We start from the raw sequence: 12601 nt of genomic DNA, 5'->3' as shown, positions 1-12601 counted from the left end.
TGTTCATTTCTTTTTTAAATTAAGTGTATTATTTTTCAATTAACAAACATTTCTTTTCCCTTTCTCTGACCTTTTCCCCGTGATGAAAACCCCCACTCTTGTAATAAATATGAATAATTATGCAAAAATAATACATAGATGTCTCAATCTCAACACCATGAGCCTATCACCTCTTTGTTAGGACCACCACAGGGAATTTGTGGTTTTTTTTGGTTTTTGGTGGTTTTTTGGGTGGGGCAATGAGGGTTAAGTGACTTGCCCAGGGTCACACAGCTAGTAAGTGTCAAGTGTCTGTGGCTGGATTTGAACTCAGGTCCTCCTGAATCCAAGGCTGCTGCTCTATTCACTGTGCCACCTAGCTAACTCACCATTTTATTTATTTATTTTTTTGATGTCAAGAGTTTTCCAAAGGCCGGTCCTCATAGTCCTTGTCCTCATTATTGCTCTCAGCTTTTGTTTGCTTTTTAAGTGACACAAAAAGGATCCACATTCCTTTCATCACATGAGGGCATTCAGGCCCTTAAATGCATGAGAGGTCTATATTTTGGCAATTTACTGCTTTCTGTTGTAGAACAAAGGGAAAATCGTGTTTTTTAAAATTTCTTTGCTTAAGAAAGCATAAGAAAAAGCCCATATAAACTTAATTTCTTAATTTAGGCACTGGATTTTCAAGCTTACCCAAAAGAATGAGAGAAAACTTACTGATTAAATTATTACCCCAAACTTGTACTAATCATGCCTGCTTGACCATTTAAAAAATGAAATCTTTTATTCAATCCAGGAAACATTTATTAAGCATCTATTATGTGCAAGGCAGATCTAGACAGTCTATACATATGTCAACAGAGCTCCTGAAAATGGAAGAGATTAGGGAAAGCTTTCACAGATTATAGTCCCTAATAGAAATTATCTTCACAGTCACATAGTTGATTAAAAAGTAGAGTACAGAATCCTTCTATGCTTATTTTAAATTTATTACAAAATAGTATATGCCTCAGAGCAAAATAGAGCATTAAAAGCTCTTCCCTAATAAGATGCCTTTCATGAACATATTAAGATTATATGGGATTCCTTTTTTCTAAGTGACTCTCTAATCAATATCAAGTAAAAGATAAATCCAGAAATGGAGAAAGGATTCATTAAGAGACGACAAAATACTCTAGGTGTTCCTGTTTGCAAGTGACAACATGGTTGTTGTATCAAGCTCCCAAATAACATGGGCCTTCTTCAGTGAGTATAGCCGTACAAGAAGTCAGCCTGACAATCTATACAGGAAAAAATAAAATTTTTGGTGAGGCAGTGGGGGTTAAGTGACTTGCCCAGGGGTCACACAGCTAGTACGTGTCAAGTGTCTGAGGCCGGATTTGAATTCAGGTTCTCCTGAATCCAGGGCTGGTGCTTTATTCACTGTGCCACCTAGCTGCCCTGATGAAGAACACTTCTCTAAGGTTATGAAATGAGGTTTGGTGGACATCCCATCTTTTATAAGTTGCATAACGAAATTGATCTTGGACTGTTAAGGGTTAAAATTCTAGCTTGTCTGTCTAAAATATCTAATGAGTGGTCGCCAATAAATTATAAACTTTAGCAAGAGTTAGACTTTTAAGCATTTATTAAGGAGAATAAGAATTTGGTAAAGAGAGAGAAAAAGGCCTAGATTCCTATCTATTAAAGGGAGAGCACATTTCTAGCTCCGCTCTCCACCAGAGTCCAGAGGAAAGAGAGAGCGAGACCGAGCGCCAGTCTCTTCCTTCCTCCTCCCACTAGCCCGCGTCACTTCCTGACTCCTGGTCTTGCCCTCAAAGACCTTCCCTTCATGGGCAGAACTCCTCTACAGTAAGTATCCAGCAGGTGGCGTTATTCCAATCGTTACAGTCCCCGCTGTTGTTCCTCAAGAAACAAAATGTTTCATTGACGGAACAGTAAAAACAATATGATAACTATTGCTAACTAATAATATGTGAACAACAATATAGAAAAGGAAGAGAGGAAAGTTTTGTCCAGAGGGGCGATTTTTTTTGTCCTCATGAACCGACGCTTTGACATTAGTCTTACAAAGGGAGGGCCTCTGCAGAGAATACATGTTACAGATGGTGTATATTATAACAGAAAGAGAAAAAAACCAACAAAAAGAACAAATCAAAACTGTTCATTTAAAGTCTCTGAAAGTCTTTTCTCAGATGTCCTCTAGGTGTAGTCGTGGAATGGAAGTCTTTTCAGGGGTTGATGTGTGGATGCTGGTAATCAGCCAGGAAAATTTCCTACAAAATTGAGCTTAACACAACTTTAAAATAGCTTTGTCAATAATCAAATCAAACAATGAAAGTTCTCAAAAACATGTCTAAGGGAATTCAGAATCTTAGTTGTTACACATGAAACATATAATAAAACAAAAATTGAAACATTCTTTAAAATTATAATATTACTATAGTCCCCCCTTATGGAGGGTAATTGAGAAGACAATTGCTGCGATATTAATTATTAAAAATAATTTTTTATCTTTGTTTCATCACTTTTTGCATCATCTGCCTAATTATCCTCATGCCATTATGAGAAATTAAAAAATCTAATATAATTGGTAACAGGTGTCAAGGCCAAATTCAACACTGTATTTATCATGACACCTGAGATAATTATGGGGGTTACCATAAAAGAACAGAGAAATGATGGGATATGAGCATTCCCACACTTGAGCAATATGTACTGCCCATACAGTATGCCAGGCTTAAAATAGGTGGATGGAATATATGTCCATGCCACCGAACATATTGGAGGAAACTGAGTCAGACTTAATCAGATGCATGGGATTGAGATGGTCCATGGCATCAGGCATATAGGAGGGAGCATAGAAGCCAGGTGTAGAAGTGAGATGGGTGGGATCAATACTTCCAGCCATCTGTACAATATTGTGGGGAAAAATAAAATAAAATATTAAACCAAGAGAATCCAACCTCAACATTTGTCAAAAGCCGTTCCCTCGGCCATACCTTGACTTCATGCATGTCTCCCCTCATGTGACAGTTCAGTGTCTGCTCTTGCATGTATTCCTCTTGTGATTGGATGGCATCTTGGCCAACTGGCATCTGATAACTCAGAATAAAGGCAATTAATGTCTTAAATGATAAGTTCCCATAATCCAAGTCTCATATGGATTTAAAAATTGAGGATAATAAATGATTGCAAAAAATGTGAATACATCTTGACTCAAAATATAATATATAATTATGCAACAATTTCAAATAATACCCTTTTTTTACTTAGTATACAATTACTTTTGTGAAAAATCAGAACATACTTAAATACAAGTTAAAGCACAACAGAATCTCAAAGAAAACTTTTTTTTTTAAAAAAGAAAACTTTTACAAATGTTCCCCTCTTTTTTTTTTTTTGGAATATACTTATCAAAAATAATACTTCTAGAATCAATTTACACTTGCCATGGCAAACAATTTGCCAGGGAAATGCTTTAAAGAGTTTGATCAAATAATCAGTTGAGAAAAAAAAATAACAAAAACAAACAACTCAGAATATGGGAGCACAATACTCCTAGAATTAACATTGTATAATAAAATCAAACCCATCTTGCAATGTTTCAAAATTAGATAGACAAATGAATAGAAGAAAATACACATGGAACAATAAAATACAGTGAAATTCAAACTAAGGAAATCTAAATGAATATGAACTTAATATTAATAAGAGTATTACAAAATATAAACTTGATCACATGACTATAAAAAGCTTTTACAAATATTCTCCTTGTTTTAGAAACTAAGTATAAGACACAATCTCAAAAGCATTAAAATCTCTATGAAAATAAACCTATACCATTAATTTCAAAATGCATATGTAATAGCATAGAAATCCTATGCAACCTCTGAACTGATACTATTACTCTGAGTGAATTCAGAACACTTTTGATTCCGATATCTAAAATCCCCAATACTCATATCAATACCTTGCTGCTTACTTCTACATTTCTGTAAAATATGTACCCTTCCATGGCAAAAGAAGCGGAGTCTTGAACTATGGTGATGATTGTCATTCTTATTCAGCTTAAGTTTTTCTTCTTTAACCCCTCTATATTGTCTGTCAGCCTTTTCACCATACAAATGCTTTATAAGATTACTAATTAAAGACAAAAGCAGGTTAGCAAAATTAAGAACAAAACGAGCATATCTGGAATTTAAAGGGTTTTCTAAGGTTGTCTCAGAAGCACAGCCAGGCCGGGGAAGGGCTGAGCCTGAAGCTGCAAATGTAGTTAGAGAAAGTTGCGCATGAGCATTAGATCTCTGGACTTCCCAGGCCGGGGAAGCAATGGGCTTGGCCATGGGAGGAGTAGAGGGTGGAGTCTGGAGAGGGGGGGAGGGACCAGCGCAATTTGAATCAGACTTGATTTTGAACTCAGGCCTGGATTCCTCTTCCCCCACCTTGCCTCCAGGTGCTAGGGGATTAAAAGCTTCTAGAGGGTGGGTCATTGCCTCCAGGCATGCAAAATTAGAGCAACAATTAGTGTTAGAACTGGGAAAAGCTGCGGGAATCTCTTCAGGTTTCTCTGAAAAAGCATGGTTGGGAGAGGGAGAGATATTTCCTTGTGTGAGTAAGTTGCTGGCTCTTTTAACAAAAATAAAAAGAAAAATAGAAAATCCACAAAAACAAAGCATTAACATGATCTTATCTCCCATTTGTCTGGTTAAACAGACCAAAATCAAAAATAGGATAATTAGGGAGTTTAAAAGGTCCATTCGAAAAAATTCAAAGGAAAAACACAGCCAGTACACCAGTACTTAGCAGTTAAAGGGAGAGGGAGGGGAAATTTCTTACCCAACCAGCAGATCAGAAGAAGACTGAGGGTTAGCTTTCCTCTTCGTGGTCAGCCATCTGTTAAGGGTTAAAATTCTAGCTTGTCTGTCTAAAATATCTAATGAGTGGTCGCCAATAAATTATAAACTTTAGCAAGAGTTAGACTTTTAAGCATTTATTAAGGAGAATAAGAATTTGGTAAAGAGAGAGAAAAAGGCCTAGATTCCTATCTATTAAAGGGAGAGCACATTTCTAGCTCCGCTCTCCACCAGAGTCCAGAGGAAAGAGAGAGCGAGACCGAGCGCCAGTCTCTTCCTTCCTCCTCCCACTAGCCCGCGTCACTTCCTGACTCCTGGTCTTGCCCTCAAAGACCTTCCCTTCATGGGCAGAACTCCTCTACAGTAAGTATCCAGCAGGTGGCGTTATTCCAATCGTTACAGGACAGACCTTACAGATTGACTGTGAACTCAGTACAAAATAACTGAGGGGCAAAAGCCTGGCCTACATAATTGCACAATTTTTTTTGGAGACTACATCCTTCTTATCTTTTTTTTTGTGGGGGGGGGGCATTGAGGGTTAAGTGACTTGCCCAGCGTCACATAGCTAGTAAGTGTCAAGTGTCTGAGGCTGGATTTGAACTCAGGTCTTCCTGAATCCAGGGCCGGTACTCTATCCACTGTACCACCTAGCTGCCCCTTTCTTTCTTTCTTCCTTCCTTTTTTTTTTTTTTTTTTTACATCCTTCTTATCTTGCCCAGCCTGCAAGCAAGTGACCATTTACAGTTGGATCCCAACACTGGTTGGCACAAAAGTATTAATCTAGTTTACTTTTTCAGACCTGGACTGGTTTGCCCCATCTTAGGAAAGTCTAGTGGTCCTCCAGGCCCAGACGTTCACCATATTTTTGTCAGACTTAATGGAGATATACAATGAGCTTTAGCCTATTGGAGCTCTTGAATCCACTGGCCTAAGCCACCCTCAGGAGCAGGGATTATAGGTATGTGCCACCAATCCTGGCTACACAGCATTTTCAACAGCCCCTAGTTTCTCTTTGAGATAAAAGCTTTTATCTTTTTAACATTTTCCTGGTGATGAAGACACTAAAGACTTGGCAAAAAACTCCGCAGAACATATATATACATATAGATATATACATATATACACACATATACACATATATATACATACATATACATACATACATACATATATATATATATGTATATATACATACATACACACATCTCTCTCTCTCTCTCTCTCTCTCTCTCTCTCTCTCTCTATTTTTTTTTAAGGCAGCAGACTATGGGTAACGCCTAAGCCTGTTTTCTTATCTCTACAAAATTTTCCTCAGAATACTCTACACTTACATCTGGGACATCATAAATGAAAGATATTATAGGAAGCCAGTAGCCTTTTGCTGTATTAAACATTAGACCACATTAATCATCAGTCTTCATGATTCAGTAGAGCAACAGGCTTCCAATGAAATGTCTCCCATGCATATATCAAAATCATACAAGGATTCTTGGTAGATGTTCTATTAGAAAGAACTCTGTTTAACAACCTTCTGATAATTCATATCAAGAGAGACATAAAACAGGGAGATTTGCTCACCAAAGGTGTTTGCTACTGTCGTGGAAAAGGTCCAGGACAGAGTCTGAAGAAAGGCAGGATTCCATAGATATGGCAAAGTCTTCCAGATGTTTCTGATTGTGAATAACATTATGCCAATTGTATCAAGCCCCAGGACACTGAAGTGCCAACCAAATGCGATCCTTAATTGCTCAAAGAAGTTTGGCCCAACTATCCATCCAGGAAAAATCTTGCCCGCTAAAGAATGCCTAGTGTTCAGATGATGTGATGCATAAATAGACCACTAAACTACTCTATAAGGATATGTGTCTTGGACAGATGTTGCACATAGACAATGAAGAGATCCCAGAATTGAATAGGAGGAGGAAATGCTATCTAGTGCTTTGATGGCAAGCCAAAACAAAGACCTATCTTTTAACATGAGTGATGCCATGTGGCTGCAACTTACATGAAACCCAGTCTCTGAAGAATTAAAGTTGAAGGTCACCCAAGGGGGACTTTAGAGGCATATGGAAGGCATTTGCAGGATGCAACAGATTATGAAAATTGTAGAGGACAAGCATCTTAGAGGCTTGACTCAGAAAGATGCAGGACCAGAACAAACAATAAGCAAGAGCAAGGAATAACTGAAGGCCAGTCTACTTGTTCCATTGGTATCTATGCTGTATTAAGATATATAGACACAACACACACATTCATACCCCAAGCCTGTCAGGTGGGGCCCTATGGAAGATTCACAAAGGTTGAGCAAACACAGAACTACCACACCTCAGCAAATCTCTCCTCCTTTGAGGATCCTATTCATAGCTCTGTGATAGTTGTTAACCAGTCCCCAGCTCATGCTCCCTCCTTCTTCAAGGAGTTCAGCATCTTGTTGATATTACTCTATTCCATCCTAACCTCTTCTCTTGTATCTGAGGTCATATACATCGTCTTTGGCTCCATCTCACCCCTACCCCACACATTGTACTACTGCACCAAGTACCTGAGGGGGAAGAGTAGGCATGCACTTACATGAACCTGGCAGAAAAGCACAGGAAGAAGGAAAACCCATATGAATAACTCACAAATCTGGACTGCATTCTTTGATGTCATTGGTCCATTCAGAAACACATCCATCACATGACTCCATTTCTCCGTAAACTTCTTGTCTCTTGCTCCTCACTGCTCTCCATTTGGGCACATTCTCTTCTGTACTGGAAACACAGCATTTACAAGGTATTTCAATGGAAAAATCTCTCTTAAAATGATATTTAGACAGTATTACCTCCTACTTTAAATATTAGTTCCATTTAAGTAAGAAAATTGAAAAAAATCTATCAGGCTGGCAATCTAAGGGCTATACCAACTATCCCAGGCAGTCATTCTCTCCCTAGGATACTATGTTGTCCAATCTGAACACAGCTCACAACAAAGAGCTTTGGTTGACACTGAGCAAGGAAAATCAGCCTATCCAGTTTTTCTTTTATATTGCAGAATCTTTAGTGAAGCAGCTACAATACTAGTCTTTCTTCTCACGAGCAGAAAAGGGACCACAAGCTTTTTAGGAGGTTTCACCTCTCTTTAAGCACTAGGTGATGCTAAAAGGCATTAGCTACACCTGCAGTCTTTATTCAGCCAATCGGGAACTAGCAGTCAAACCTTTTTGTCTGCAGCAGCTCCTGCCGCTGGTCTCTTAAAGCAATTCTGACAAATTGTTTTTGCCCCCTGTTATTTCCTTCCTTCTCTGTTAGGTTCTTCAAACTCCTCAATACACCAGCCTTAGCCTGTCTTCTCTACCTCTCAGTATCTTAAGTCAGATCTTCCTGGCTCTGAATGACTCCCCTTTCACTTAAAAGCAGCTCACCAAATTTTCCCTATGAAATCAGTAGTTTTAAAAATAATACTCATCTCCAAATAGGTATGTAATTTATTATGTTTTATATATCGTTATATAACTTCTGCAAAGATAACTATTCTCAAATATTGCCTGTCCTTTTAAACAAAATCTTTAATCACCTTTAACATCGCCATTCAACATTGTCTATAAGAACTATAGCTTTTAATAAGTATTCTGTATAAAACAGGTAAGATCTACCTAATTATAGTTCTAATGAGCCATGAAAATCCTTTGTAGACAGGTACTTCGGTTTACAATGAACTACTATGCATCTTGATTGCATATAATAGAACTAAACCCAATATAATTCAGTCAATAGAGGACTGGTCTACTCAGGGCACCTAGGGAATATTTTCCTTAGAAGAAGGAGAAAGGCTTTTTCTTATATTTTTCACAATGGTCAAAGCTCATTTTTTTCTTATTTTAAAAATTATTTTTCTTTTTATTTCACAGTCCTTTCTTCTGCTCCTTCCCTATCTATAAGTCATTGAGAAGGCAAAAAATGTGATTGACTATGCACACAAAGACATACAAAACATTTCCACATTAGCCATGTTGTGGGGCAAAAAAGCAAGAAAAATAAAATGACAAAAATACATTCTTCATTCTATACTTATAGTTCATCATTTCTTTACCTGCAAGTGGAGAGCAGTTTTCATTATGAGTCCTTTGGGATTTTTGTGGATCACTATATTGATCAGAGTAGTCAAGTCTTTCACAGTTGATCATCATTACAATATTACTATTACTGTGTACAGTGTTCTCCCAGTTCTGCTCACTTTACTTTGTATCAGCTCATAATAGTCTTCCCACATTTTTTTCTGAAACCATCTCCTTCATCATTTCTTAGAGCACAATAGTATTCCATCACAGTCATATACCACAGTTTGTTCAGCCATTCCTTGATCGGTGGATATCTCCTCACTTTGCAAAAGCTCATGGGATTTCAAGGCCATTGTTTCTGCTCAAGCCTTTACAGTTAGGTCTCCTATAGTTGGGTTACCTTCTGCATCTAAAGAAGACATATTTAATGCATCTCTTCTAAAATTTGAGTCAAAAACATTTGGTTAAGATACTATGGTATTATTTGGTTTGAATCTTTTTTCCCTTCTTTCTGTTCAACAGATTTGTCAAGGATGTCATAATGCGATTGATCCAGAAGTGCAGCGAGTAACTTACAACAATTTTAATTGGCATGCCACTGAAGAGTGCTTTCTCTGTTCCTGTTGCAGCAAATGTCTGATTGGTCAGAAATTTATCCCAGTAGAAGCGATGCTTTTCTGTTCAGTAGAATGTAAAAAGATGATGATGTCTTAATGAGAAAGCACTAGATAATTCTGAGCCATTGCTATCTTCCAAAGTGGTCTGCATTTCTACTGTAAAATGGAATTTGGGCATTTGGAAAAATAAAAAAGAAAAAACAACTTGGAATAAGTTGAGAAATTGTTATTTCTGTTTCTCTTTCCCCTTTTTCTTTCTCAGTCTTTGCTTTCATCTTTTAAAAATTGTATTAAGCACCTATTCAGATCTAAAAATAGAGGAAATGCCATGTTTGACCTCGGAAGGCCAAGTCTTTATCTCTTTTTTCCCCACCTTTCACTTTTAATACTGAAATGAAACAACTTTAAATAAAGAACATGTATGGATTCTTTCTCGGACCCTTTTTATTCAGCTTTCTGGTGGCGTGCAATGATGATGTTTTCTGATAGTGGGGAAGGGGTTGAAGGATACAAAGTGCTTATTAAACAAGCATCTCCAAAAAAAATTTATAGCTGTCATTTATTTCTAGCCTCTGTGTATTATCCCCTGCCCAGTGATGTAAGGGGACATATTGTTTGCTTTGTTGTCTTGCTCATTAATTGTTTTCTGTTTGGCACTCCTCAACTTCATAGCCCTAGTCTGGTCAAAGTTCTTCTAGTCAATGATCTGCCCTTGATCTGTAGATATGGGGGAGTGTTGTATGTGGTACCGAATCACCCACTTTACAACTCTTTATAGATGGGCCTTGAGCTTTTTTTTTAAGGTATTGCAGTGTGAATTTAAGATATTCATGTATAGCATATGTTGTCAGTTCTAAGAACATCTGTGTCTATATTTCAAGGTATACTGTGGATCCAAGAGAACTTGTGAAATGTGTTAATTGCTGTTGGCAGATTTGGGATTTGCTAAACCCTTAATATGTTTCTCACTTTTTTTCTAAATGGTAACTATTCTCTGACAGTTTATAATGATGCTTATTGGTATGACTAATTTCCTTTTCCTCAGAAGACCCCCATCTTAATTACATATTACAATCAATTACATAGGATATTATTTACAGAAGCATCCAAATCATAGATACCTTAGAGGTGCATTTATGTTTGTAACATTAAAAATAAAAAAAATCCAATCTTTGATCACTTCAATGGTTGTATATATTTTTATTCTCATCTTTTTAGCAGGAAAAAGTAAATCTTATTGCAACTATGCTTTTTTTACAGCAGGGGGCAATATCTTCAAGGATTACAGATATCTTGGTTTTTAAAAAAAGTGAGTAAGCTACTGCTGTTGCTTAAAACAGGACAATACTTGGGTTTTTCAGAGTGAGAAAGTATCACATTTAACAACAAAAAAACAAAGGGCTTAAAGTCATCAATGTTTGGTTGGTTGGGAGTAGTAATTATCTTAATTGAAGATACATTTAATACCTAAATTTCCTATTCAGGGAGCTAGGGCACAGGATTTTAGAACTGGACGTCAATTTAATAAGGTCCGATGATTCTCAAACTTTCTGTTCTCAGGATTTCTTTATACACTAAAAAACTATTGTGGCATCCAAAGACTTTTTATATGCATCAATCACATCTATTAATATACTTCATGAAGAATTAAAATATTTTAGGGGTATTATGAAGAAAGATCTGGCCTTGTGGGCCCCCTGAAAGTTCCCTAGGCCATACTTTGGGAGCCGTTGATCAAATTTAATATCATATTACAGATGAGGAAACTGAGGCCCCAAAATGTTAAATGCTTTACCTAAGGGTACATAGGTAGTAAGTGGCAAAACCCCAGATCTCATTCCAAATTCAGGAAGATTTGTGGATTTCTCCCAACTATACTATGCCAAGTCCCCACTCACTGCAACTTTTGTACTATAGTGACAACTTTGCTTCTGTATAGGACTTTAAAAATGATTTTTCAATATGTTTCCTGTCAGATTTCAAGGCAAAGAAAGAAAAAATCTGAAGGTCCATCTTGACCTTTTTACATTCAGAGAATTATAGAATGTTAGAACTATAGAACACCTAAGAGACCATTTAATCCAAACTCATCTCTGCCTCATTTTGTAGATTAGAAAACTTGTCCATTATATAGTTGAAATGATTTTCTCACATCAAAATTAACCATATTGGGGGGCAGTTAGGTGGCGCAGTGGATAAAGCATCGGCCCTGGATTCAGGAGGACCAGAGTTCAAATCCGGCCTCAGACACTTGACACTTACTAGCTGTGTGACCCTGGGCAAGTCACTTAACCCTCAATGCCCTGACCCCCCCAAAATTAACCATATCTACTATAAAATAGATTTCTATTTAATAATTTTTGAGGAAGTATCACTTATTGGCCCATATCCCTCTGGAAAAAGGACAGAAAACTGACCATATCACTTGTCTCAGAGTATTTTTCTTCTGTTAACTGAAGCATCTATTCATCTCTGAAGATAGTGAGGGCATTTCGCAAGATATCACAAAATTTAGTTTCCTGGAAGGGACACTAAAAGCCATTTTGTTCAACTAGTATCTAAGAATTGCTTTTACATCAAAAGTCTTTAACCTGTGGTCTGTGAAATATTTTAATACAGACTTTTTTTTTTGTACTAACAGTAGATGCAGGTATTTTTATTTTTAATTTTTAAAATTTAATTTAATTTTTTTTTTCTCGGCAATGAGGGTTAAGTGACTTGCCCAGGGTCACACAGCTAGCGTCAAGTGGCTAAGGCCACATTTGAACTCAGTTCCTCCTGAATCCAGGGCTGGTTGGTGCTTTATCCACTGTGCCACCTACCTGTCCCCTTAATAAAGACTTTAATATAATTAATTTCCTTTATAATCTACATATTTTCTTTTATGCATTCAAAACATTATTCTGAGGAGAGGTCCATCCACTTTACCACACTCTCGAAGAGGTTCATGACAGATAAAAGTTTAGAATTTCTGTTCTACATCTCCAACAAGTGAAGAAGTAGTAGTTCTAAAGTGTATGGAGATATTTAAGTATAATTGACTGTCAGAATAAGTGGCAAACAAGCAAACTGATTTTATCACATGGTAATTTTTCCTACCCATT

At 37.0% G+C, this 12601-nt stretch overlaps 1 protein-coding gene across 2 annotated transcripts in view; it reads left to right on the top strand.

Annotated features, from left to right (window-relative positions):
- TES (testin LIM domain protein) overlaps positions 1-10620 on the top strand; it is a 74811-nt gene extending 64191 nt beyond the window's left edge. For both annotated transcript variants that reach the window (XM_043967088.1, XM_043967089.1), the window contains exon 7: positions 9403-10620. In XM_043967088.1, coding sequence (XP_043823023.1) covers positions 9403-9594 — 192 coding nt within the window. In that variant the 3' untranslated portion in view covers positions 9595-10620. The remainder of the gene's footprint in view (positions 1-9402) is intronic.
- The last annotated feature ends 1981 nt before the right edge of the window (positions 10621-12601 follow it).

The sequence above is a fragment of the Dromiciops gliroides genome, chromosome 5 (genome assembly GCF_019393635.1).
Source record: "Dromiciops gliroides isolate mDroGli1 chromosome 5, mDroGli1.pri, whole genome shotgun sequence".
Lineage (NCBI taxonomy): Eukaryota > Metazoa > Chordata > Mammalia > Microbiotheria > Microbiotheriidae > Dromiciops > Dromiciops gliroides.
The sequence above is the reverse complement of the archived record's forward strand: the minus strand, read 5'-3'. Positions and strand labels throughout refer to the sequence as shown.